This window comes from Anabrus simplex, chromosome 1, assembly GCF_040414725.1.
Source record: "Anabrus simplex isolate iqAnaSimp1 chromosome 1, ASM4041472v1, whole genome shotgun sequence".
In the NCBI taxonomy this organism is placed as follows: domain Eukaryota; kingdom Metazoa; phylum Arthropoda; class Insecta; order Orthoptera; family Tettigoniidae; genus Anabrus; species Anabrus simplex.
In genome coordinates this window covers 256,999,492-257,026,924 of record NC_090265.1, presented here as the reverse complement: position 1 = coordinate 257,026,924, position 27,433 = coordinate 256,999,492, and the positions used below count along the sequence as shown (strand labels likewise).

At 42.0% G+C, this 27,433-nt stretch overlaps 1 protein-coding gene across 1 annotated transcript in view; it reads left to right on the top strand.

Annotated features, from left to right (window-relative positions):
- LOC136886553 (organic cation/carnitine transporter 2) overlaps positions 1-27,433 on the top strand; it is a 99,535-nt gene that overhangs the window by 12,129 nt on the left and 59,973 nt on the right. Inside the window, exons 3-4 of the mRNA XM_067159367.2 lie at positions 9,644-9,753; positions 16,312-16,474. Coding sequence (XP_067015468.2) covers positions 9,644-9,753; positions 16,312-16,474 — 273 coding nt within the window. The remainder of the gene's footprint in view (positions 1-9,643; positions 9,754-16,311; positions 16,475-27,433) is intronic.

Genomic DNA, 27,433 nt, shown 5'->3' with positions numbered 1-27,433 from the left:
AGTAATACTATTGTTGTTAGAAAGCAGAACAGAATATCTAGAATCCTTGCCGGTATATACCGTGTGATTTTCTTGCGCCTACTCACTTTGTTTTATGCAACCTAACAAACGTGTGTAAACGTCGTAAGGTCGATATTTCTACACTCGCATACTTTGTGAAACTAATGCCCCTATGCTCAGAATGCACGCGATTATGACTACGCCCGACAGTTGCTATAGTTCGTGCGAAAAACATTACATCATTTAAATCATTTATCTACGTCAGTCTACCATGTTACTATGTTAATATGTCGTGCCTAGAGACCGAGTGTAACAAAGCGCGAAATTAATTCTTAAAACGAGGTTATAGTGACGTGAAAAGCGTATGAAGCAGTGAAATGACAGAGTAATGTACACTAATCTATTCTTAATACAAGCACACACTCGCCGTGCCACGGTAGCGCATGTCATTATAGTTGCTAGCCTAGCAGTTAACGGAATATAGCATTGATGGTTTGAATCCTACGTCTTTTTTGCATCGATAGAATCTTTTAATAGTTAGACACAAACCAGTGTGTGTCATATCCAAACAGTAGAACACCACTGTTATTGATAATGTGCGGTGCACTGCTATGCGGCTTGAATGAGTCCCTTCAGTAATTCGTCATGTTTTCCACGGATGAATACGTCAACATACTCCTTATCTATGGGGAAGCAAGGAAAAATGCGTATCAGGCATCTATCTGTACCAGGGAAGGTATCCAGACAGGCGACATCAGACTGCAATTACTTACAGCAGGGCCTCTCAAACGCCCAAAATCTCACGCGTGCAGATAGAGGCGCAAGCTCCGTGCACTGTGCATCGCAGCCGCTCGGCATGGCTCGGATCAACGCTTCGTCTCTTGGCTACTCGGCTAAGCTCGGCTCAACTCGCCTATGCTCGGCTCAAGTCAGTCTGGATTTGGAGCGCTACGGCGCAAGTGGGGCAGAGGGAGACAGGCGGAGCGAGCGAGACAGGCGTGAGGAAAGAGAGAGTAAGCGCTATTGCCCCAAATCGAGGAGTGGGGGGTCTGCACTCTGTTCAACCAAGCCAAGTCGTCTCTTGCACCGTGCACAGTGCATGCACCACGCGCAGGCACCCTGAGAGGCCCTGACTTACAGCAATGTTGAAAGGCATGTACGGACAACAGGCGTGATTCAAAGACTCCGAGAGGAAACTGTAACATCTGGTGAGAATGAGGAGGCAGTCCTGGACACAGCACGAGAGTATATGAGCAATTGCACAACAGTTGAACATCCCATCCGTGTGGAATACTGCATGTACATAAATATAACCTTTACCATCTACAGCTACACCAAGAGCTGCACGGGCGAGATTTCGAAGCTTGAATGAATTTCTGTGAGTGGCTATTAGGAAATGTGGAAAACTATGCAGCATTCCTGTCGGAAATCTTGTTCGCGGAAGACTTCCGATTCCACAATAATGGAACCATCAACAGCCACAACATGCACTACTGGAGTGCTGACAATCCTGAATGAATGCGACAGGCAACCTAACAAGTACAATGGGGAGCGAATGTATGGTTTGGAGTCTTGGGTAATCGCCTCATCGGACCGGATTTCTTCGAGGGTCATTTAACAGGCACACGCTACCTGCACATTCTCTGCCATGAACTCCCACTTCTGCTGGAGGATGTGCCACTTAGGGATCGTTCAACGATGAGGTTTTAACAGGATGGAGCTCCACCACATTTGATGGTAGCCGTCCGTCGCCATCTGAATTTACACTCAAGCGCTAGAAAATTCCGAGCACCTTCAGCAACTCATCACTGAAGGTTTCAGATCAATAACACCGGTGCTTCGGCGAGCTAGAAGATCTATTCAACAGCTGGCCGAGGTGTGCATAAACCAAGCAGGTCATCACTTCGAGCATTTGATACCGTAGCTAAACATTGTTAGGGAAGTTTGGTTCCCCCTACTTCTTATTCCGTATTTATCCAGCCCTGATGTCAGATCGTTCCGTCATAGGGACACACACACTCTCATTCACTGAAAATAGGCGTAAAAGAGGATACTTCACGTACATTGATTTAAAAATCACAAAAACAAAAATAAGAAAAGTATCCTCGGCCCGGATTCGAACTTTCCACCTAACACGCAACACCCACCCGATGTCCTTGCAGTTGGCGAATACGCCTTAGTGTACTGCGACGGGACACAATGTGTGCATATTATATGGCCCATGTGATAATTTTAACGCTGCCACAATATCCGCTTCGTGTTTCGCAGATAATAATAATAATAATAATAATAATAATAATAATAATAATAATAATAATAATAATAATAATAATTTCGTATGGCTATTTCTAGCCGAGTGCAGCCCTTGTAAGGCAGACCCTCCGATGAGGGTGGGCGGCATCTGCCATGTGTAGGTAACTGCGTGTTATTGTGATGGAGGATAGTGTTATGTGTGGTGTGTGAGTTGCAGGGATGTTGGGGACAGCGCAAACACCCGGCCCCCGAGCCGCTGGAATTAACCAATGAAGGTTAAAATCCCCGACCCGACCGGGAATCGAACCCGGGACCCTCTGAACTGAAGGTCAGTACGCTGACCATTCAGCCAACGAGTCGGACGTTTCGCAGATGTTTCATTTTCGTATTATTATTTAGAGAGTGCACTCGTGATTGCCACTGTATATATCATGTTACAGCATAACGTCTTCCTATTATGGTTAGGCGGTAAATACAAATATATTTGTTTGATTTTTCTGTGCATATCAGAAATGGAGATGTTTTTTATGACATACATAAAACCGAAGGTTTTAGTTAGGCTGCATAAAACAAAATTAGTGTGTGCTATTTGCTTTACGTCGCACCGACGATGGGATAGGAAAGGCCTAGGAAGTGGAAGGAAGCGGCCGTGGCCTTAATTAAGGTACAGCCCCGGCATTTGCCTGGTGTGAAAATGTGAAACCACGGAAAACCATCTTCAGGGCTGCCGACAGTGGGGCTCGAACCCACTATCTCCCGATTACTGGATACTGGCCGCACTTAAGCGACTGCAGCTATCGAGCTCGGTATTCGTGGGTGCAAGAGAATTACCCGATATATATATCTTCCACTCCCAGAGGCCCGGGTTCGATTCCCGGCTCTGCCACGAAATTTGAAATGTGGTACGAGGGCTGGAACGGGGTCCACTCAGCCTCGGAAGGTCAACTGAGTAGAGGTGGGTTCGATTCCCCCCCCCCCCCCCAGCCATCCTCGAAGTAGTTTTTCGTGCTTCCCATTTCTCCTCCAAGCAAATGCCGGGATGTTACCTAACTTAAGGCTACGGCCGCTTCCTTCCCTCTTCCTTGTCTATCCCTTCCAATCTTCCCATTCCCCCACGAAGGCCCCTGTTCAACATAGCAGGTGAGGCCGCCTGGGCGAAGTACTGGTCACCCTCCCCAGTTGTATTCCTCAGTCCAGAGTCTGAAGCTCCAGGACACTGCCCTTGAGGTGGTAGAGGTGGGATTCCTCGCTGAGTCCGAGGGAAAAGCCAACCCTGGAGGGCAAGCAGATTAAGAAACATATATATGTATATGGCTGCCTTTAAATATGTTGGCATTATGATTTTATATTTTTAAATCATATCACGAGTATCAGTATCAAATAATGAAAATGAACGGAGTGAGTTGGCTTCACAGTTTGGGTCACGTAGCTGTGCGTTTGCATTAGGAAGATGGTAGGTTCAAACCCCGCTTGGGCAGCCTTGAAGATGATTTTTCGCGGTTTGCTTTTCTTCACACCAGGCACATTCTGGGGCTGTACTTTAATTAAAGCCACGGTCGCTTCCTTCCCAGTCTATCCCATATTCGTTGTCATAAGACCTGTCTGATTTTGTGTGGCAGTGAATGAGTACAGACGTGTTATTGATGTGTGCCAGTTTTTACCTAAATAAACATACTTCAAGTCCTTTCTCAATGCAAATGCTGGACTAAATGTGAGTATTACTACTCAGTGTAAACTTCGAGGACTTGACTCGACATAATTTTATTTAATTAGAGTGAAATTGATTTTTTTTTCTGTTCTACGTGTAAAAAACCGTTAGGATATCAATAACCAACAGTTGAACATCGTAATTCAGGGAGGCTTCAAAGCCTTCCACCCTCAAAGAAATGGCTTCTTACCAAGGAAATCAGACCGTACATAACCCTACCGACAGTTCTATCCATAATGTTCCTAAACAGTCTCAGAAGAGTTATGCTTCTGTAATGCAGTTAACACCAAAAAGAAGAACAGGCTATTATTATTGATGCTCACGACGGAATCCCAATAAGAGACTACGTCCTTGCTGTAGGAAAAATAACAGATCCAGCTAACATACGTTATCTCGTATTTCAAACTCTTTGCATATTCCTATCGAACACAAAAATTGTTCAGGAATTGTCACTCAGTCACCCTGTAATTAGAATCAATAATATTGATCTTACACTCAGACCGTTAATTGTCGCAAACAAGAGAGTGATATTATCCAATGTATGTCCTATTTTACCCAACACAGTCATTGAAGAACACTTACAACAACTGGGTATCAAACCAATGTCATCTATATCCAACCTAAAGGCTGGAATTAATATTCCGGAATCCACACACATTCCTAGCTTCCACCGACAACTATATGTTAAACCCGACGATTTCAATAAACTACTGAATGCACTACAAATATGTTTTGAAGGAACCAGTTATTGGATTTACACTTCGTCAGACGCTCCCACCTGTTTTATTTGCAAAGAAGAAGGCCACCTGGTCCGAGTATGTCCCTCACCACCTGAGACTTTAAAAGAAAACAACCAGCCACCTGATCAACATTCAATTTCCTCCAAGGAGGACACCTCCAACCCAGCAAATGCAGCTGTGAATCCTCAGCCAACTACTGACCCTCAGCAAATTATTGAACATTCTAATGACACATCATCTTCCTCTAGAAACCTCCCTCAACAGGGCGTCTCCTTGAACTTGAACACTTCAGTCCCAATATATGAAGCAAATAAAGAATCACTCATAACTAAACCTCAAGGAATAAAACGAACCCTTCCTTTCAAGTGACTCTTCAAATAACACTTCCAAGGCTTATAGTAATTCCTTCTTAGATAACTCTTCTGTCTCGGGACATGATAAAACAGATGATGAATTTCCTGTTCTAGGATCACATAAAACCCAAGACATTAAACAGCCTAAGAAGAAACTAATGGTATTAAATCCCCTCAGTCTTGAAGAACAACTACTTCCTGTTAAGGAAGTAATAGAAGCTAATCCCTCCAATTTTATTTTGAATTCCATACAACTCAAAAGTTTATCTGAAAATACTAAAGGAACATCAGCAACAAATATCTTACCTATTGCATTATCTTACACTTCCCATGTTGAAGATCTCATCGAGACCCTGCATAAACTATACCCCTACTATCAGGACAAAAAAATTAAAAACCAGAGTACCAGACTTGTTAAGAAACTATTTACTGCCATAAACATCACCAATGATATCCAGCCTGCCCTAGATCAGAAAATCCCAATAACTGATAAGGATCAAATCTAGTAAATACAGCTTTAAAAAAGCCATCATGAATTCTTGGATACTGCAGTGGAATATGAACGGATTTTACCCTCAATACGAATATCTACAACAATTTATTAATGAACAACCCGAAACTACAGAAACTAATTTTCGAGATAACTACGTAGCTAATATGAGACAATTCACAGCATATCACAAAAACCGCAACAATCCCATTCATGCAAGTGGAGGGGTTGCTACTTACATACATGACAATGTTCCTCAAAAAGAAATACCACTAAAAACCAATTTGGAAGCAGTAGCAGTTACAGTCTTTCTAACATTTTCCCTATGCATCTGTAATATTTATTTGCCCAGCAGCCAGAACATGGATTTAAATGAATTAGTAGATCTGATAAATCAACATCCTAAACCATTCCTCCTCTTAGGGGATTTCAACTCCCATAACACCCTATGGAACTGTCTCTACACTAACACAAGAGGAAGAATAATTGAATCGTTGCTAGATTCTGAAAATTTGATCCTAATAGCCTCGAATGGTCCTACTCATTATGATATCCAGCACGGAACTTTTAGTACTATAGATCTGTGTCTGAGCACTCCAGATGCAGCAACGATATATACATCATCAGCTAGCAAAACCCTTTTCGGAAGTGATCATTTTCCTATCATAATAAATGGAAACAACAAGCCCCACCCAAGTGTATGCCCAAATAAATGGAATACTAAACATGCTAATTGGCAAGAATACAAAGAAAATATTAAGGCAGAGTTATACAGATTACCACCACCTACCCATTTCAAAAATTACAACATTGACTATATTGTAAGAGAATTCACTAATATCATACTTAAAGCCGCAGAAAATTCTGTTCCAAGGACCAACAATACAACTTACAGAAAATAAGTTCCTTGGTGGAATGATTCCTGTAAAGTTGCAGTTAAAAAGAAAAACTAAGCATTCTACAAGTATAAATGCCATCTCACTTTACAAAACAAATTACGGTTCCAGGAAAGTCGTGCTGCAGCCCGAAAAGGCATAAAAGAGAGTAAACGAGCATCTTGGCTGAAGTATGTGTCATCTCTTTCTCATCAGACCCACAAAACACAATTTGGAAACACCTACGAAAAATAAGAGGGTTTAAGAAACCCTCAGTATCATAGCCCTCAATAAAACGACTGGATCGGTTAGAACTACACATCACGATATTGCAAATGCATTAGCACAGAACTTTGCAAAAATTTCAAGTGATTCCAACTATGAACAAGAATTTTTATCCTCTCGTAAAGATTGTCCTGATTTACAGTCACACATCCACCTCAGTGCTGACCAGTGCTACAACGATAATATCAGTATTACTGAAGTACTACTTGAACTAAGTAGCTGCCGAAGTACAAGCCCAGGTCCTGACGATATTATATATGACTTCTTGAAAGAACTTCCTCCTGAAGGCCTAGCATTCCTCACTGAAATATTTAATTTCATTTGGTCACAGAAAGTCTTTCCTGTAGCTTGGAGGGAAGCTATAGTAATTACAATACCTAAGCCTGGCTGCGACCACATGTTACCAGGTAACTATCGACCAATACCTCTAACCTGCACTATGTGCAGATTAATGGAAAAGTAATAAATAAAAGACTAAAATGGGTTCTGGAACAACAGAATTTCTTCACTGCAGAACAGTGTGGCTTCCGACAGTTTCACTCAACAGCTGAGACCTTAGTAGTGTTAAGAGTCAGAAATCCTCGATGCCTTTCATTACGGACAACATCTCCTTGCAGTCTGCCTAGATATTCATAAAGCATATGATATGGTGCGGAAAACTCATGTTATTAAAACTCTACTGCAATATAACATTAAGGGAAACATGATCACTTTTATCTATAACTTCCTGCAAGACCGACGCATTCAAGTTCGAGCTAATGGTGTCCTGTCCCAAGAAGTCAGTTTAGAAAATGGTGTCCCACAAGGCTCAGTTCTGAGTGTAATACTATTCTTAGTAGCTATAAATGGCATCACGTCATGCGTTAACCCTCCTGTAAAGACCTGCCTCTTTGCTGATGACATGACTATTTTTTGTAGAGGTCGCAACCTGTCAACCACCCAAAAAATTATACAAAATTCTCTTGAAGATATTGCCAAATGGGGAAAACACACAGGCTTTACATTTTCTTCAACCAAAACTAAATGCATCTTATTTTCCAAACAAAAGAGTGATAGTAACTGCCCAGCATTGTACCTCAAGGCAAATAAAATTGAGATCGTAAATGAAATAAAAATACTAGGAATGACCTTTGACAGAAAATTGACGTGGAACTCTCATCTAAAAACTGTAAAAAAGATTGCCTACATCGAATTAATGTACTCACATCATTGGCAGGTAACAACTGGGGAGCAGATCTTCATGTATTAATGTGCACTTGTTCTATTATATATATAATTCAGCTACCGCATCCTCACTGAAAACGCTTGACCCGATTCAAAACACGTCTCTCCGGATTGCCTTGGGAGCATTCGAAACTAGACCGATCTCAAGTTTATTAATTGAAGCTAATGAACCTCCGCTTCGGACTCGCAGAAAACAACTGACTATCAACTAAGCAGTCAAGATAGCGGCCTCTCCTCACTCCAGAGCACATGCTTATATTTACCCACGCTATCAGCCTCAACGCTATTCCTCGCAACAAAAGAGACATATACCTTTCTACATTAGGTTTACGCAATACTTACAGGAAATTAATTCTTCAGTTCCCCCGATTGCTTCAAGAACTAAAAAAGACATCACATTCCCTCCATGGAAAGCTGAACCACCACCAATAATATTAGATTTAAGTGAATTCAATAAAGAAACAACAGACAGTACCGTATATAACAAATGCTATCTGAAAAGTGTGAAAGTCTGCCCAGACACACTCCTATATACATTGATGGCTCAAAAACCGAATATGGTAGTGGCTGTGCTGTTGTCCACCCCGATCACACAATGAAGTATGCACTACCAGCTACATGCTCCATATTCACATGTGTATGCTATCCTAAAAGCTATGTAATCCATAAAGAGTTCCCCCAAGAAAGAACCTTTTCTAATCCGTAGTGATTCTTTATCAACAGTAAAACTCATTCAAAATGCATCATCCTCAAATACATTAGCCCAAGACATACTGCAGACTTACAATACTGTGAAAAATAAAGGACAGTAAGTTACCATAATATGGATTCCCTAACACAAGGGAATAAAAGGCAATGAACAAGCCGACATATCAGCTAAAGAAGCAACTCGTCTTCCTGTACATGATCCAAACTTTCTAATCCCCTACACCGATGTTGCTCCTTTTCTTACTACAAAGATCCGAAAACAGTGGTTAACTGAGTGGACAAGGGAACAACCCGCAAGACTCCGTGATATCAGGCGTGGGTCTACAGATAAATTTGATGTTTCATTCCTTCAGCGTCGAGAACAAGTGCTCATTACTAGAATACGTATAGGCCATAGCAAACTGACTCATGCACATATCTTCTCTAAGAAACCTCCACCAATACGTGACGCCTGTCAAGAAAAGAAGACTGTCGACCACATTTTACTAGAATGTCATCTATACGATCAACAAAGACAACTGTGTAATTTAAACCAGAATAATAGTGTATGTGACATCTTCAACAAAGATACTCAGTGTAAAAACATCATTAAGTTTGCTAGACAAACAAATCTATTCAATGACAAATAATCACTATCTGATCAATATGTACTGTTGTTATTTTTATAATTGTAACTCTATGTAATCAATGTAATAATCCTGTATGTATAATTATGAATGTCGCGATATGACTTTCTAAGTTAAAGCGACAATAAATAAACTTAAAAAAGACCTGTCTGTGTCTGTGCGATGTAAAACAAAATAATAGACAAACACAACAGCAACTTATAAGTAATAGGAGAATTTTACATATTGCTCTTACTGCATTCAATAAGATTTTCAGAACGCAACGAGTTATTGATAATAATGATACATATACCACATGAAATAAATTTTATTTTTGGACATTTGGTTGATAGTATTTCTTTTCCATGCCTATTACTACTGTAAATCGTCTACTGTTTCCAGGGATCCAGAATCCCGAGATGGTTTCTGCAAATGCAAGATGTACAACATAAGTGGACCTGTGGATCCAGCATTCCTGAATAATCATTCTGAACGGACACAGCAAGAAGTAGGTGAGAAAATATGGAATAATAAACGGAATTGGTGTTATTACATTACCTGATTTTATATACAATATTTTGTGCAATTCGTGAATACAATAATTTAGTTTGGTAATCGGTGGCGTATACTGCGATCAACACTTGGGCTAACACTAAACTTAGATTACCTCTTTCCGATAGTTGGTTTTGTGAGCGTCAAGCCTAGAATTTTGAGCTTCAGGCAATAGCCACCGGAGTAGCCTGTTGTCTTGTCAAGACTGTTTCACAAGCTACTACCCTGGCCTCTGCCACTGCCAATACTCAACACATGATCGGTGGAAATGGTAGCCTAGGATTTAGCAAAGTACTTAGAAACTTGAAGTCCGGCTTTGTGGATAAATGGATAGAATGCTCGCCTTTGGTCCGATGGCTCCGGTTCAATTCTCAGAATCAACCTCCTCGTACTCTTAATTCCCCTGGCTTGGGGACTGGGTATTTATGACGTCTTCGCCATTCATTTCGTCCTCATTAGGTCGCCACCAAGCCTTTCTAGAGGCTATGCATTATTATTATTATTATTATTATTATTATTATTATTATTATTATTATCATTATTATTATTATTATTATTATTATTATTATTATTATTATTATTATTATTATTATTTCCTTTCTTCTTAATCCGTTTACCCTCCAGGATTTGGTTTCCTCCCGGACTCAGCGAGGGATCCCACCTCTATCGCCTCAAGGGCGGTAATTTAGTCATAAGTATGAGTTGAGAAAGAATATACGATGAGCAACGCATGGATGTTTGGAATGGAACCCTTGATCATGGGTCAGACACCACCACTCATCTACCGAGAAAGCTAATAAACCAACGAACGATGGGTACGACTGTAGGCAATGCTGTAAATTATATTTTAATTTAATAATACTAGTAGTAATAATAATAATAATAACACCTTGTAGAAGAAGATGCTTGGGTGCAGGCAAGATTCGAAGGGACATGCACGCTGTACTTGCTGCCAACAAATTCACTCTTCACTGGATCCGATGACATTTCGGACATTATGGAAATGAACGAGCTAATTTCCTAGTTAACATGGATTCAACAAGACAGAACATTAGTACATACGGTAAGCTTCTATCTCTATGCGAGCAGAAACAAAGACACTTCTACACACAAATCTGGAATAGATTGAACATAGTTATCCTGTCCAAAAGCCTCATACACACAACTGTTCTTCCGAAATGTATATTGCCGAGAGCACACCAATATTCTCCCCCTTCAGTACTTTCACAGAATTGGTAAAACCACGTGACCCATGTGCCCATACGGAAAAGAAACCGAGGTAGCAGTGTATCTTCTCAGCCGATGCAAACATGTAGCTATAAAGCGGCCCACGGCAGCCACGTGTCCAGATATGCAAAGTTATTTTCGACCCTAGACTATTAAGTATATGAATGAAGTGCACCAGATCTTAAGGCAGTGGGAATTAGCCTACCAGACAAACTCAATAGCTATAACTACAGCTTTCATAGACACTCTAGATACTGAATATCTTGCGACATACCCAAAGGGTGAAACGCGGATTGTAACTGTTGCTTGAATACAAAATATAAAACCAAAACAAATGTAGACAACATGGTAAATATTTTATTCGAAACAGCAATAACAAAAACTGGAAAAGACGAACAGCAATATAAATACATCCAAACCAAACCAAACCCCATGGCACTACAGCCCTTGAAGGGCCTTGGCCTACCAAGCGACCGCTGCTCATCCCGAAGGCCTGCCGTTTACGAGGTGTCGTGTGGTCAGCACGACGAATACTCTCGGCCGTTATTCTTGGCTTTCTAGACCGGGGCCGCTATCTCACCGTCAGATAGCTCCTCAATTCTAATCACGTAGGCTGAGTGGACCTCGAAACAGCCCTCAGGTCCAGGTAAAAATCCCTGACCTGGCCAGGAATCGAACCCGTGACCTCCGGGTAAGAGGCAGGCACGCTAGCCCTACACCACGGGGCCGGCATAAATACATCAGTCTCATTAAAATTGAAGTTCCCGCATTCTATTCTATTATAGACTGACTATTTTTATTTTATTTATCTGTACTTCCTACAATGATAGGCTTTCTAAATCTTGCAAAGTATACTTTTTTTTTGCTAGTGGCTTTACGTCGCATCGACACAGATAGGTCTTATAGCGACGGTGGGATGGAAAAGGCCTAGGAGTTGGAAGGAAGCGACCGTGGCTTTAATTAAGGCACAGCACCAGCATTTGCCTGGTGTGAAAATGGGAAATCACGGAAAACCATATTCAGGGCTGTCGACAGTGGGGTTAGAACCCACTATATCCCGGTTGCAAGCTCACAGCCGCGCGCCCCTAACCGCACGGCCAGCTCACCCGGTGCAAAGTATACCATAACACATATTCAATGTACAGTATGTTCAACCATGAAGAGTTTTCCGGAGTTAATCCTTCTCGTATGCAGTACTATAGAAGTGATTTCTAACAATTTGGACGGAGCCTTTAATGGCCAAGACGATTAAATCATAGCATAGATTCTTGGGGATGCCCACAATTTTGAAAGGAAAAAAGTAAGAATTTTGATATGGTTCTTCTTGCTCCGATGAAAAGTCTTACAACGCTTATCCAGGAGATGTTGTATGGTTCTCTGAAGTACAGTAGCTGATGGTTCGTTCATAGATGGCTCGCTTCTCCGCGTCTACCATTGCTGGCTGACTAGAGTCGACCTCACATTTAATGGTGGAGTCCTGAATATATGCAAAGTCCTTTCCTCGGTCAGTTGCGATTATATACATTTTCCGGTTGCTTCCACCGTCAGAAACACATAACACCTCTTCATGTACCTCGTAACGTCTCTGGGAGAATGCTGCTGCAATTCTAGATTGTGCCTAACATTCCCAAACAAGTCCCCTCGTGGACATGAACCAAGAACATGAACTAGGGTTTCAGGCTCACTGGATATACCATGCGAGTCTACAGCCCCTTTAGTTTTAGGCCACCCTCAATTTATGTAAACATTGGGCCCTGCTGGTGCGCGACAGTATGTGTGATGCTACGTACTCTCTCCAGTGGTCTGAAGGCCTCATGCCATGGATTGTGGATTGATATTGCTCCTCAGTGGATGCGATAACCCATCTCTACCGAAAGCGAAACGTTGGCCAATGACTAAGTGCGTTAGATCCACGTACATAGGATAAACTAATACCTACTGACTACGCACCGAGTGCTCAGTTAAAACGGGCACGGAACATGTAACGTGTTAACGTGCATGGAGTCAAATTCAAATCCTCGCTAGGAATAGTTTACTTTTTTGTTTATATGTTTCATGTTTATTCCGTGAGTGGACGCTTATGGCCTTTTAATAAGCAGGGCTGGACGAGGATATAATGGTCAGGTGATTTGAATCTGAGTAACTGAGCACCCAATTTGCTAGCGAAGTACGGTAAGTGGCTAAGTGCTCGAAACAGGTGGCCTTCTTTCTTCATTAACGCACATCTGAGCACGCCGTTGAACTGACATTCAGGCTCATTGAAGCATGCTTGTCGCTAGTCTACCTTGCTCTGCAAGGTACGTCCACAGTGCCTTGGAACAACATCAGATTTAGGCAGAGGACTATCGACCTTCCCATTCTCGGCGTTAGAAGGGTAGCCTAACGTCGAATAAGGGCAGAAGACTCGCCTGGTATAAGGATATGTTAGATTTCAGTTAACATTCCAGAAAATCAACACCAAACAAAACTTTTAGATGAATATTAAAGTACGGTAACTTACAAAGATCAGAATCAACTACTGACATAGCCTTTCATCTTAAATTAATAACATATTTTTGTAAAAATAAGTGTGGGTGGTTCTGTAGCCTTCGTTAAATTTATCGAGAGTCATCAAATAAATACTGAGGATGACATAACCTAGGGTGACCAGACGTCGCGTATTTTACGGAATCGTCCATTATTTCTCTTACGTGTCTCGCTGTCCCTTCAAAATACATAGGGGCGCAAATTGTCCCGTTTTTCATTAATGATCCCGTATATTTTGAGATAAAGTGTTTTTAAGTAAGGTGTAGCACAACCTAGTGGAGAACCACTGTGGTCAAACCCGAAGAATAAAAACTAAACTGAACAAGACACGAATTTTGAAGTTCTTTGGTTAGTAGTACGTAAAGCTTTCACATGACGTGCAGTTCGTCGTTTCCGGTCTCAGCGTGCATTGTCTACTGCTTCAGGTTGTTTGCAGTGTGATTCAAGTTACCAGTTCTGGTTACTTCATGGTTTTATACAAATGTCAAAATGAAAGTGTGTTTTTACTTATGCTTGCTTGCTTCAATGCTTTCATTCCCCACCCTGAAGGGGTGGGGCGGGCCACCTAGAGGGTGTCGCCCTCTCTCTGGCCAGGAGAGATGACGGGGTTGAGGAGGGGTATTAGAAGAAGGAGATGGGAGTAGGTGAGGTAATTAAAGTGTGGAGGTGGCGAAGTGGGGTAATTATACTGGGTTAGATTGAGATTGGATACAAGACATGAATAGATAGGACAGCGATGCTATGTAGCGAAGGTTTAGACAAGGTGGGAGGGAAATAGGTGAAGTGCAACGCTATGATAGAAGGAGGAGAAGTTAACAAGAGAAGTGAGGAGAAGTCGAATGATGTCAAAGGAAGGTGGTGGTGGTGAAAAATAACCGGGTGGAGGTGGGGGTGGATAAGATCGAAGATATGGACTAGGTGGTTGGGGAGGTGGGGCAGGCCGGGGACGGCTACGAGATGTGGTGGGATGAGGCGAAGTTTGGGGAGGTGAACGAGATGGTTCGATCCGATGGTGACGGCCGTTGAGGTGGATCCCAGTGGCGATGAGTCGTGCGGCGTCGTCAGAAGTTGGAAGGAGAAGTCTGACTAGATATGTTGGACCGTCGGCGTTGTAAATGCGGAAAGCTCTTCGCACGGGTAGTCCTGCCTGGCGGAGTTCCTGGGCGATGATTGCAGATGGTATGCTAGGCTCTACACCGCAAACCACGCAGCTATAGGTGTTAGCATAGGCAGAAGGCGGTGGTATCGGTGGAAGATGTACGATGTTTCCAGGAGCATCTGTAGTAGAATTTCCCTCGGCAGGTGACTGAAGAGATGCGCTCTGCGGATGTGTTAGATCAGGGTTGGGAGGGAAGGGAAGAATAGACGTCATAAGAGGGAAGGAATGAGACATGACAGTAGTAGTAATAGGCAGGTGGGCTGAAGTGGTAATGGTGGTGATAGTAGTGGTAGTAGTGGCAGGAGTGGTGTAAATGGAAGACGAAGGTTGTGGTGATGAGGTGGAGGAAGATAGCGTGGTTACGGCGATCAGAGCGGCTGTTGCAGGCTGAGAGGGTTCGTCGTCCTGTAGCTGGAGCTGGACTTGAATATCCTCTGGAGTGGGTTCTGCTGGATAAAGACGACCACGAATACGGGCTCCAGTCATGTAGATGGTGGAGAGGTCTGCTGAAGAGTGAAAATACACAAGTATAGCTGGTGCTGGTTGAGTCCCTTCGTAGAGCCTGGTGACAGAATAGGCGCCGGTGGGATGAAGTTCAGTAAGGAGGTCATCTTCAGAAAGTACAACGGGAACGTCGTGAAGAACACAGGTGAACAGCATGATGGGAAGGCCGACCTCCAACTTGGTGCCAGCCTATGTGCTTTATTGTCTCGGCGGGGTGCTAAATTAAAGATGAGCAGTCACCCGGCCGAAAAAAAAGTTACGTTCCCCCGGAGTTGCAAAAGATTCGAGTATGGAGAGGAGATTACCTATGTTTACTTATGAAATTAAAGCTGAGTTTATATTTCTGCAATCAGAATAGCAAAGCAAGAAATTATTTTTCACGTTGTGTAAAAGCACTTATCTGCTTTGGTGGCCGATCTGATTTTGTACAGCACACTAATGTGAAAAAAAATTAAAGCAATTAAACAAAAACAATGAAATGTAATTATGTTTACATGTGATAACAAGAAAATATTTATGCTCAACGATGCCGAAATATAAGTATTTTATGCCAGAAAACTGAATCTTGATGAGGCTCATTATAGTTCAAGTTGTCCGGCCCCATAGCTAAATGGTTAGCGTGCTGGCCTTTGGTCACAGGGGTCCCGGGTTCGATTCCCGGCAGGGTCGGGAATTTTAACCATCATTGGTTAATTTCACTGGCACTGGGGCTGGGTGTATGTGTCGTCTTCATCATCATTTCATCCTCATCTCGACGCGCAGGTCACCTACGGGTGTCAAATCGAAAGACCTGAACCCGGCGAGCCAAACATGTCCTCGGACACTCCCGGCACTAAAAGCCATATGCCATTTCATTTCATAGTTCAAGTTTCATTATGATACAGGTTCTCCATCAATCAGAGTTCAGATTTTCATTATGATACTGGTTCTCCACCAATCAGAGTTCATATTTTCATTATGGTACAACTGTTGGACCAATTAGATAAGGATAGCAAAATCAAAAATGTCGGACACACACTGCCTTTTGTCATCCTAGTATTTTAAAATACAGAATGTTCAATGAATGCATCCCGTACTGGTTTTACTTAGATCCTTTCATTAGGTTGTCAATACGGCTGGGAGTATGATCGCACGTGGTACACCTTGACAGCGCCCTCACAAGAAGACTGGGTGTGTGACAAGAGTATCTACGTTTCCAACACTTTCGCCTTGAATCGAGCTGGAGATGTGGTTGGTTCTTTTATCTTTGGCCAACTTGGAGATGTGTAAGTATTAGCTATCATTTACAAAATAGTAGAATAATCACGCTATGTTTTCAAAGTCCTTTTTTTTCAAAGTTCTCTTATTATCTTTCTTAAGGTCTGTAGATCCAAATAATTACACACAGGTCTACAATAAATTTTATTTACGTTATATATTTTCTAGGAAAGAGTGCATGTTTATGTTTTACGCAAGTTTGACACATTCAGTTTTTACTTTGGCGTTGCTGTTTCAAACCATGAATTTAAATATTTCGAACTTTCAGCTTTATAGCTACAGTTTCTTACTGTATGTGGTGTCATTTCTTTGTTCGTTGATGTCAAAACGTAATCGGCTGGAGCTCGAGCACTAACTTGCAAGTTCTTGAGCACTTGTTGCACGATTCTCTATATCTTAGAGCTCTAGGTCGTCCAGGTCTCGGCTCATTCGCAAGGGATTCTGCCATTCTGAGCTTATTTATTATCACTGGACAGTCGCATGAGATAAAATCAACTCGGCAGTCATTTTCCGATAACTTTTTAAACAACAAAAATGGTAATACAGTGTCAGTAAAATTTTTCATACAGTCACATTGAATTACCTCCAGGGTATCTGCAAAAGGAGTATACTTTGGAAACTATACCTATAAATACTTAATTTTCCCACGATACCAAAAAATGCTAAACTCTTTGTGTCATGGTCAAGAATTTGAAGAATACGACGAAGAGGAAAGAAAAGAAATAGTGGAAAGATCTACTTAAAAATAAATCAGACGCTCATGCAAGGAAGTAACGTTCAGACTTCAACTTACTTCGTGACGCGAATGTCGCCAGGCTGAGTAGCTTAGGTGGTAGAAGTACTGGTCTTTTGAGCTGGCTCTGCTTCAAAAAACATATAATTAGTTCTTTTCTGAATTTTCATGAGCTCCTAAGGTAGAGAAATCACGTTTTACCAGTACTTTAGTAACTGCTTCTGTGTTCCACTAATAGTTATAATTTCGTGCGGCTATTTCTAGCAGAGTGCAGCTCTTGTAAGGCAGACCCTCCGATGAGGGTGGGCGGCATCTGCCATGTGTAGGTACCGGTAACTGCGTGTTATTGTGGTGGAGGATAGTGTTTCGTGTGGTGTATGAGTTGCAGGGATGTTGGGGACAGCACGAACACCCAGCCCCCGGGCCATTGGCATTAAACATGAAGATTAAACTTCCCGACCCGGTCGGGAATTGAAGCCGGGACTTTCTGAACTGAAGGCCAGTACGCTGACCATTCAGCCAACGAGTCGGACTCTGTGTTCCACTACTGCTTATGAACATTAAGTAGATCTTATGTCATCACTTGCAGTTACTCTTGAAAGTAATTTTGGGCAGTCGTTGATGCTCAGTAAATAAGCTTTCGATTTCACACCACTTCCTCAGTAGTTAGTTATTGCTAGAGTTAGGGAAGCGATCTAGTAGGCTAATGTCACAGGATCCCAGCCCATTTCAAGTTGACAAATTGAAAGAAAGATTTCAAATCTTAAGCACTAGGTTTTAAACTTGAGAGTATTGTGGAATATAAGCCTATGACTTGAAGAATTTTCTCTCAGTATGTTGTTGTTTGAATCGTCAGTCCATAGACTGGCTTGATGTAGCTCTCCATACCACCCTATCCTGTGCTTTTTCATTTCTACATAACTGCTGCATCCTACATCTGCTCTAATCTGCTTGTCATATTCATACCTTGGTCTACCATTACCGTTCTTACCCTCTACACTTCCTTTAAAAACCAACTGCACAAGTCCTGGGTGTCTTAAGATGTGTCGTATCAGTATATCATCATTTAAATCTTGTTGCAACTTGTAAACCGAATTATTCCTTTCAGAGTTGATACGAGCATTGTCTGCACTACAGTATATGACGATTAATCATTTTCACTGAGATTACGCCTATCTTAACTCTGCAACGATATATCAGTTATTATCCTGGGTGTTTCATTAGCACTTTAAATAAAATGCATCAGTTCAGCTTTCATAGTCAAGGGATAGAAATAACGACCTCAGACAGCAAACATTTTCCGATTTTATTCGGTGCGTCTGTAGCTAATGAAAATAATCAGAGCATTTAAAAACATCTAAAAATCGTAAAACAACACATTTTGGAAGTAATCACCGAATATATGATGCTACGTTATTGGCATGGTCTAGACTAGTAGGCCTGTAACTTAGGTTATGTTTCACCGCATGATGTATTGAGACTAACTCGTATGCGGTAATGTTATCATTCCGAATTAACTATTATTTCTCGAAATGACAAGATTGTTTGACAGTTTATTTGCACTTCCCGAATTCGATTTCACCCTTAATTTATGTCCTGCATGTTGTGAATGCTGGCTCAGTTAACTTCATTCACCGTGCGTGATACGTATGTCCTTCTTCCACACCGTTTCAACACTCGATGTATATCCGACAATACGCGACACTTCCGGATTTAGCCTTGTTAAAATGGGAGACAAGTCGCAAGTGGCGCTCCTAGTGGCTTGACCTGAAAAATCGCGCTAAATTCAAATATCAATGGAAATGTATATACGGAAATGGATAAATAAATTACGTCTAGAAAGAAAGTGTTACTAAGATATTAACTTCAAAGTTGCTAAAGCAATTCTGGATAAATGAATGAATAATATTCTTTAACAGGTTATTATTTAAAGGCTGAAATTAGACATATAATCAAGATGTGAAATGGACTGCATTACGTTTCAGCTTTAGAATTCCTGCCTGAACGTTCACGACTAGATTTTTTCTCATTGTTTTTGCTAGTTGCTTTACGTCGCACCGACACAGATAGGTCTTATGGCGACGATGGGACAGAGAAGGGCTAGGAGTGGGAAGGAAGCGGCCGTGGCCTTAATTAAGGTACATCCCCAGCATTTGCCTGGTGTGAAAATGGGAAACCACGGAAAACCATTTTCAGGGCTGCCGACAGTGAGGTTCGAACCTACTATCTCCCGAATACTGGATACTGGCCGCACTTAAGCGACTGCAGCTATCGTTTTCTCATTTAAGAGCATTGTACCATCATATTAAGCCGGCCCCGTGGTGTAGGGGTAGCGTGCCTGCCTCTTACCCGGAGGCCGCGGGTTCGATTCCCGGCCAGGTCAGAGATTTTTATCTGGACCAGACTGGTTCGAGGTCCACTCAGCCTACGTGATTAGAATTGAGGAGCTATCTGACGGTGAGATAGCGGCCCAGGTCTAGGAAGCCAAGAATAACGGCCGAGAGGATTCGTCGTGCTGACCATACGACACCTCGTAACCTGCAGGCCTTCGGGCTGAGCAGCGGTAGCTTGGTAGGCCAAGGCCCTTCAAGGGCTGTAGTGCAATGGGGTTTGGTTTTGATCATCATATTAAAACACTCGTCAACAAAAATATCGGCACATTCCTTACGCACATGATTCAATGAATTTACATTTAAGAGCTGGACAATTTTCCTTTTAACTTGAAGCCTACTAACAGAAAGAAAATATATAAATTTAGCCTCAAAAACATTCAAACTTTCCCTATAAGCAATACTTGCCATAATGCCATTACATTAGGGTAAAGCAAATTTGCATCATTATATTGTTTCAACAAAATATGTACATTTCTTAAATCACCCATATTTTCTTCAGTGCTTGACAACGCATTATGGCAATCCAAATGGGGTAACTTGGAACACAACCAGCCACACACATATGCATGTGTATTTTCCTGAATTAAATCAAAGCCACAGATCACACCTACAACAACACATCGGTATTGAAGGTTAACTGCTGCACTATACAATAAAATATGCGCATTATATTTTAAGCCAGTTAAAATATGGGTCGAACAGGTCAGAAGATTATGAAGTACTATAAAAATCTCTTTGTCTCTGGAAGAATATATATGCAAACACAATATTACTTAAATGTTCATGTCACGAGGGGAACGGAAGAAAGACCGCGCATTCATCCCTACTTCATAGTTACTGCAGCCAAACACAGCACATACCTTTCCCCTCATGTTGAGAGGAGATATCAAGGAATGATACACGTTACTATTTAATTATGTCAACTCACTGAAAACGCATAAATAGCACTAAAAACTTCACACAAAAATACACGTGCTCTTATGACAGAATGAGTAGTTTTCAGGTCTACTCGCTAGAGAGAGCTCCAATAGCTGTCGCGTATTGTCTCTACTGTATTTGACAAGAGTACGAGAAGTTCGACTTTTTAGCGACTCTCGATAGTCAATAAGATGCGATGAGAGACGTGGTGGTTTGTTTTGTTTTGTTTCAGGAAGGCGATTTGAATTTCTAGTTCCAATTTCTGTTTATTTAGTAAACAGTAATGTCGACGGAAGGGAAGTCAGTGTGCGTTGTTGTGCTAGGGGATGTGGGTCGAAGTCCTCGAATGCAGTATCATTCCCTTTCTCAGGTCAATCCGCTAGAGAGAGCTCTAATAGCTGTCCCTCGATATCTCGCTGAGTGTCGCGTATTGTCTCTACAGTATTTGGTATATCCGCCGTTGGTTTTAACTCACTGAATTAAATTCCTACATCTTCACTGATACACTCTTCGATTTTAATTCTTTTATGAGTTTTTGAAGGATCGACCTCAATTTTTACTCATTTTGAAATGTTTGAATTACCGTACTCGTTTCTATTCACTTCGTGGTACTTCATCACATCATCATAGGTTGTTTCACGGTTACTAGACTAGACAGTAGGGGTCATCAACTGGATTCGCAGTAGCAAGCCACGTTTCCTGACGTCACGCAGTACCCAAGTTCGCTACGTCAAGCCGAGCGCTATTAGTTTTTCACACACAACGCAATGTCCTAACCACTAGAATATTGATGGTGTTTACTGTTGCTACAGAGCGGGAGTTTAATTTCTACGCTGTGCTGTGCTCTTGTCGGTTGTTCTAACCACGTTAAACACAAGAAGGACTTAAGACATTACGTTTCATTGACAGAAACACATACTTACAATGGGCCGTGTACCCACAGTGCCAGCCCGGCGGTGGGAGCCAGCCAAAGCGATCCTGCGCGTGATCCCTACCGTCTAGTCTAGTAACCGTGGGTTGTTATCAAGGCCCCACACCGCTGGCTGCGCAGAAGCGTATGACGGGGGAAGTCATGTCCATGCGCGTACCGCCATGTTGCGGGCGCTCCTCAGCTTGACGAGATCGTATAGAATTCATGCATGAACTTTCGCACATATGAAAACACCCACCCTAGTAAATTAATGACAGCCTATACCGACTACCGTGTACACACGCACTAAATATACATATCAAGACTGTGGTAATATTAAAAGGTACTTCTGTGTAAAAAACTGAACAATCTACACAAATCCTATGGATAGCCCATAGGTGGCGCACATAAAAAAATTAAAAAACCTGTAGGAGACTGAATAAGACTGAAAAATACACTACTACAAAAATAAATATATAAATAAACACATATTTGAATTTCAGTCCCCGAAAACAGAAAAAACAGTATACAGGCCTACGGGTACCTCATAAATGATAATGTCGCTCATTTTAATATAAGGGTCATGTTGTAACTGTTTTGTTTGAATATTCGGAACAGATACATGCAATTGAAACCTAGGCTCTATACTTTTGATTTATTGAAAATACGAAGTCATGTTCAAATGACAGCAGTCTACAACTTAAGTACGATTACATATCGTGAGATAAAAATTGCCTGTCTCTTAGCAGACTGGAGGGCACATTAAATACAGTATTTCCGATAGCAATAATCTTCAATATCAGCAAAAAGGAAACCTGTGAAATAAAATCTTTCTATGACAGGCACATAGCTTATGATTCCTCTTTTATAAGTCATTACAGCAAGTTTTACTCAATTCTCTGAACATTTTGTTTAAAAAGTGTACATGACTGCAGAAATATTTCTAAAACGATCAGATACATATCTTATCATTTTACGAATATGAAATGCCGGCTCCGCTGTGTAGGGATAGCATGTCTACCTCTTACCCTGTGGCCCGGGATTCAATCCCCGGTCAGGTCAGAGATTTTTACATGGACCTGAGAGCTGGTTCGAATTCCACTCAGTCTAAGTGATTACAATTGCGGAACTATCTGACGGTGAGATAACGGCCGAGAGGATTCATCGTACTGACCATACAACACCTCGTGCAGGCCTTCAGGCTGAGCAGCGATCGCTTCGTAGGCCATGGGGTTTGGTTTGGATATGAAATAACGTAATTGGATTAGTAGAAGTTAAATTGTCATTTCTATGTTATTTTCACTTAGGTAAATGCTGCCTGACATTCCTTACACTGGCGCTAGTCTGCCTCTATTGTGTATATCTTAAAATTAAGTAAATGTCTAGGGTTAGTCTGAGTTTCTCTGAGTCGTTTAGGCTTAAGTAAGAAAGTTATAATTTAAGATGTGAAACCCTCCTCATAATATTATCTTTCTAAATACCCGCATTACTGTTTTTACAAACTCAACCTGAATTAACATTATCTGAGCACAAATAAATATTGAAAGTGCATTCTAATTTTTCTCGAAGATGGGCACCATGATTTACACCAGAAAAAAATGAAGTTTAATGTAAAACACTTGCAAGAAGATTAATATCACAGTTAAACAGTTGTTTTGATTAGCGTTTTCTAATACAGGCTAGGACTGACAGGTTTATAATGAGCTTTATTTAGACTTTATATTGTCATTCCATTCCTGACCCGGTCGAATGACTGGAAACAGGCTGTGGATTTTCATTTTTATTTTCATTGTCAAATTTTTGTGGAATAGCGTATTAACAATTGTATTCTTTTATTATAAAGCAAGTGTAAAAAAAATTAAGAACTTAAGACGTACGGTACTAATAAATCATTTTTCAGATAATTTGAAGTAGTACTTTACCCTAATATTAAAAGCGTTATATCAAGCTTTATCATTCATGTCTTACATATTCTAGGCCGAAGTTTATCAAATTTGTAATAACGGTAGGTCTACACAGTCTGTATGAAAATCACGTAGTCTTTTCCAGAACAGCTGTTTAGTTCTAAGCAATTATCCCCGATGAATTGGAAAAGGGCAAACAAGAAGAAGCCTAAAATGTATAAATTTCGTGTCCTTCTGCTCTCTGAATCATCCACCCTATAACCTGTTTAGTTCTCGATTATGGTAATTTAAAGTTATTTTATAACAGTTCAATTTCTACTCGCATGCGAAAAGAAACACCAGATACCTTCTGATAACAATCTGTACAAATTAAGGCTGTACACGATTTTACATTCGTGAATACCTTTCTATTCCACACGTAAGGCCTAACTTTATGCCTAATATTGCCGATTAATTTAACTACCGTAATGTATCAGCTCCCACATTTCTTGAAAATATTTGACAATATATTATCACTCCGTCACATATAATACTACAACAGATCCACTAACCATGATTAAAATCGAAAACATACACGGGACTGTAAACATTATCACGTGCTACCCATGCATTCGAAGCTGAAGCGCCCGCAACATGGCGATGCGCGAAAGTGTTAAATATTCCACATAGCATCAGCGCGCTCTGTGAGTCTAGATAAGTAATATTAAAGTCTTTGGTTGTTATGCCTTTCGGCAGGTCGAGTTACGGCTGTGATCTCCGTATCTCTCTCTCTGTGCCCATTTTTTTGTTTTTGCCTCTGCATAAATATCCTACTCCTCCGTTTCTAATGTTGTCTATTTGCTCGTATCTCCTCCTTCCCCTTCCTCGTTTCCCTTTTACCGCCCTTTCTATTGCTCACCCTCCACATCTGCTTCTGCTCTCACCGGTAAGGTTAATTACTCGATAAAACCAGAAATGCACAAATATCAAAACGATATCTAAAACTAAATTTCACTAACATTGTGAATTACAAGGCACGACCACAGTGGGTTCTTTGTTTGGACAGTTTAGCCATCAACAAGACACTTCCGTGCAAACATCCAGAGCATGTCAGAAAACCTATCGATATTTTTAAGCGTCACGAGTAACTTTTGAAAATAAATATAAAATTCCTAGAAAATAAATCACTAACAGCATCCTTTTTTTGTTACTTGATTTACGTCGCACCGACACAGATAGGTCTTATGGCGACGATGGGATAGGAAAGCCTTAGGAATGGGAAGGAAGCGGCCGTGGCCTTAATTAAGGTGCAGCCCCAGCATTTTGCTAGCTGTGAAAATGGGAAACCACGGAAAACCATCTTTAGGGCTGCCGACAGTGGAGTTTGAGACCCACTATCTCCCGGATGCAGGCTCACAGCTGCGCGCCCCTAACTGCACGGCCAATTCGCCCGGTAAGAGTATCTTTAGAGGCATCTTACTTAATTGCGAAAATCTATGACGTGGCACAGTATTGGGTGAGAAATTACTTTTTCCCCCAAAGTTTTCATTCCCCACCCTGAAGGGGTGGGGCGGGCCACCTAGAGGGTTACGCCCTCTCTCTGGCCAAGAGATGCAGGCGGGTCAAGTAGATGTGAGGGAGAAGGGAGGTGGGTAAACGAAGTGAGAAATGATAGGAGATGTGTGTAAGTGGGATGTTTAGTTGAGGGTTCTAGGGCAGAGATGCAAAGTTAGGAGGTGGAGGGTGGCGGTGAGATTACAAAGGGAAGTGGTGAGGATTCGAAGGATATCTGGCGTTGGAAAGGTTTGGGTGAAAATAGTAGTTGAGGAAAGGGGCGGACAGACGGTTTGACGAGGTTGAAAGGTAGGACGAGCTGGCCGGGGGCGACGGTAGGCAGTAGAGGGAGGATGGCGAACAGGTCGGGGTGGGGAACGAGAAGGCTCCACTCTGTAATGATGGCGGTAAATATAGGCGCCGGTGTTGATCAGGTGCTGGACGTCTTCTGCCGTTGGAAGGTGGAGGCGAACCATGTAGGTAGGGCAGGTGCTGTTTGGTATCCGCGACGCACTTCGGGCGGGGATTCCTGTTGTTCGAAGTGCATGAAGTATGTCCTGGTCAGAGACGCCGGGGTCTACGCCACGGAGCACGCAGCTAGGCATACCGTTGAAATATGTAGGTGGCGGCGGTGGTGCTGACGATGTGGCTGCGGCTGCTTCGGCGTTGTCTGATGAGGATTGTAGAGTTGATGGTGGTGCTGCTGCGATCGAATTCAATAGGGTGGCGGAGAATTGTTGAAGACTAGGTAGTGTGGGAGTCGAGGATAGAGGGAGGGATGATGACATTGTAGATGAGGGGTGGCAAGTCGTGATCGTAGTGACGGGAATATAGGAAGGGGTATGGGTGGACGTCGTAGTGGTAGTAGTGGTGGTGGTGGTGGTGGTGGTGGTGGTGGTAGTTGTAGTGGTGAGGTAAACTGAGGGCGATGAAGGTGGTGATGGGGTATGAAGTTGAGTAGAGTTTACGATGGGCAGAGTAGTTTGATCTGCAGCGAGTTGGGCCAAGATGGGTGGAGGAGTAGGCTCCACGAGGTAGAAGCGTTGATGTATACTGACTCCGATGGCGAGGAGGCGCTCCCAGTCGTCCCGCGTTGGTAGGTAGAGGAGAATCTGTGATGACGGTGTTAAGCTGGAGCCATCCAACAGCCGGTAAACATCGTGGACGTCGAAGTTAGCTGATCGGAGTGCAAGGCAAACGTCGTCTTCTGAGATGGTAGGTTCCACATCGGGAATGATGCAGGTGAGCATGGTTGGGGAGGCCGACTTCCTTCCTGGTGTCAGGCCTATATGCTTTACTGGCTCGGCTGGATGGCAGTTAGAGCTGAAGCCATCCGGCCGATCAAAAATGTGAGATGTGTGGCGCTGTGATGCCCCGAGAAGCCGGGGTGTATATCGATGGTGCCGGAAATTACTTCTTCCTGCAACTGTAAAGATGTTTGCGATCGTGCATGGACAAAAGTATGGCGAGAGTCTGAAGACTTGACAAAAATCCACAGTTCTAGTCCTTCAGGCAAGCAACTCGATGTTGAAAATATCCTAGGGATACGAGCTACGAATTTTAGGTAAATGAAATATAAGAAAGTATTAGAATATATTCTTTATGTATTTCTTTTATTTATTCTTAATCATAGTTATCCGGTCGATTAGATTAGCAGTTTCCGTTTTTCTACCACTACGAGTGCTAATGTGAGTCAATGCATTGTTTTACTCAAGCACCACTACGAGCGCTAATGTGAGTCAATGCATTGTTTTACTCAAGTACCACTACGGGCGCCAATGTGAGTCAATGCATTGTTTTACTCAAACACCACTACGAGCGCTAATGTGAGTCAATGCATTGTTTTACTCAAGTACCACTACGGGCGCTAATGTGAGTCAATGCATTGTTTTACTCAAACACCACTACGAGCGCTAATGTGAGTCAATGCATTGTTTTACTCAAGCACCACTACGAGCGCTAATGTGAGTCAATGCATTGTTTTACTCAAGTAGCACTACGGGCGCTAATGTGAGTCAATGCATTGTTTTACTCAAGCACCACTATGAGCGCTAATGTGAGTCAATGCATTGTTTTACTCAAGCACCACTACGGGCGCTAATGTGAGTCAATGCATTGTTTTACTCAAGTACCACTACGGGCACTAATGTGTCAATGCATTGTTTTACTCAAGTACCACTACGGGCGCTAATGTGAGTCAGTGCATTGTTTTACTCAAGCACCACTACGAGCGCTAATGTGAGTCAATGCATTGTTTTACTCAAGTACCACTACGGGCGCTAATGTGAGTCAATGCATTGTTTTACTCAAGTACCACTACGGGCGCTAATGTGAGTCAATGCAGTGTTTTACTCAAGTACCACTACGGGCGCTAATGTGAGTCAATGCATTGTTTTACTCAAGCACCACTACGAGCGCTAATGTGAGTCAATGCATTGTTTTACTCAAGCACCACTACAAGCGCTAATGTGAGTCAATGCATTGTTTTAGTCAAGCACCACTACGGGCGCTAATGTGAGTCAATGCATTGTTTTACTCAAGCACCACTACGAGCGCTAATGTGAGTCAATGCATTG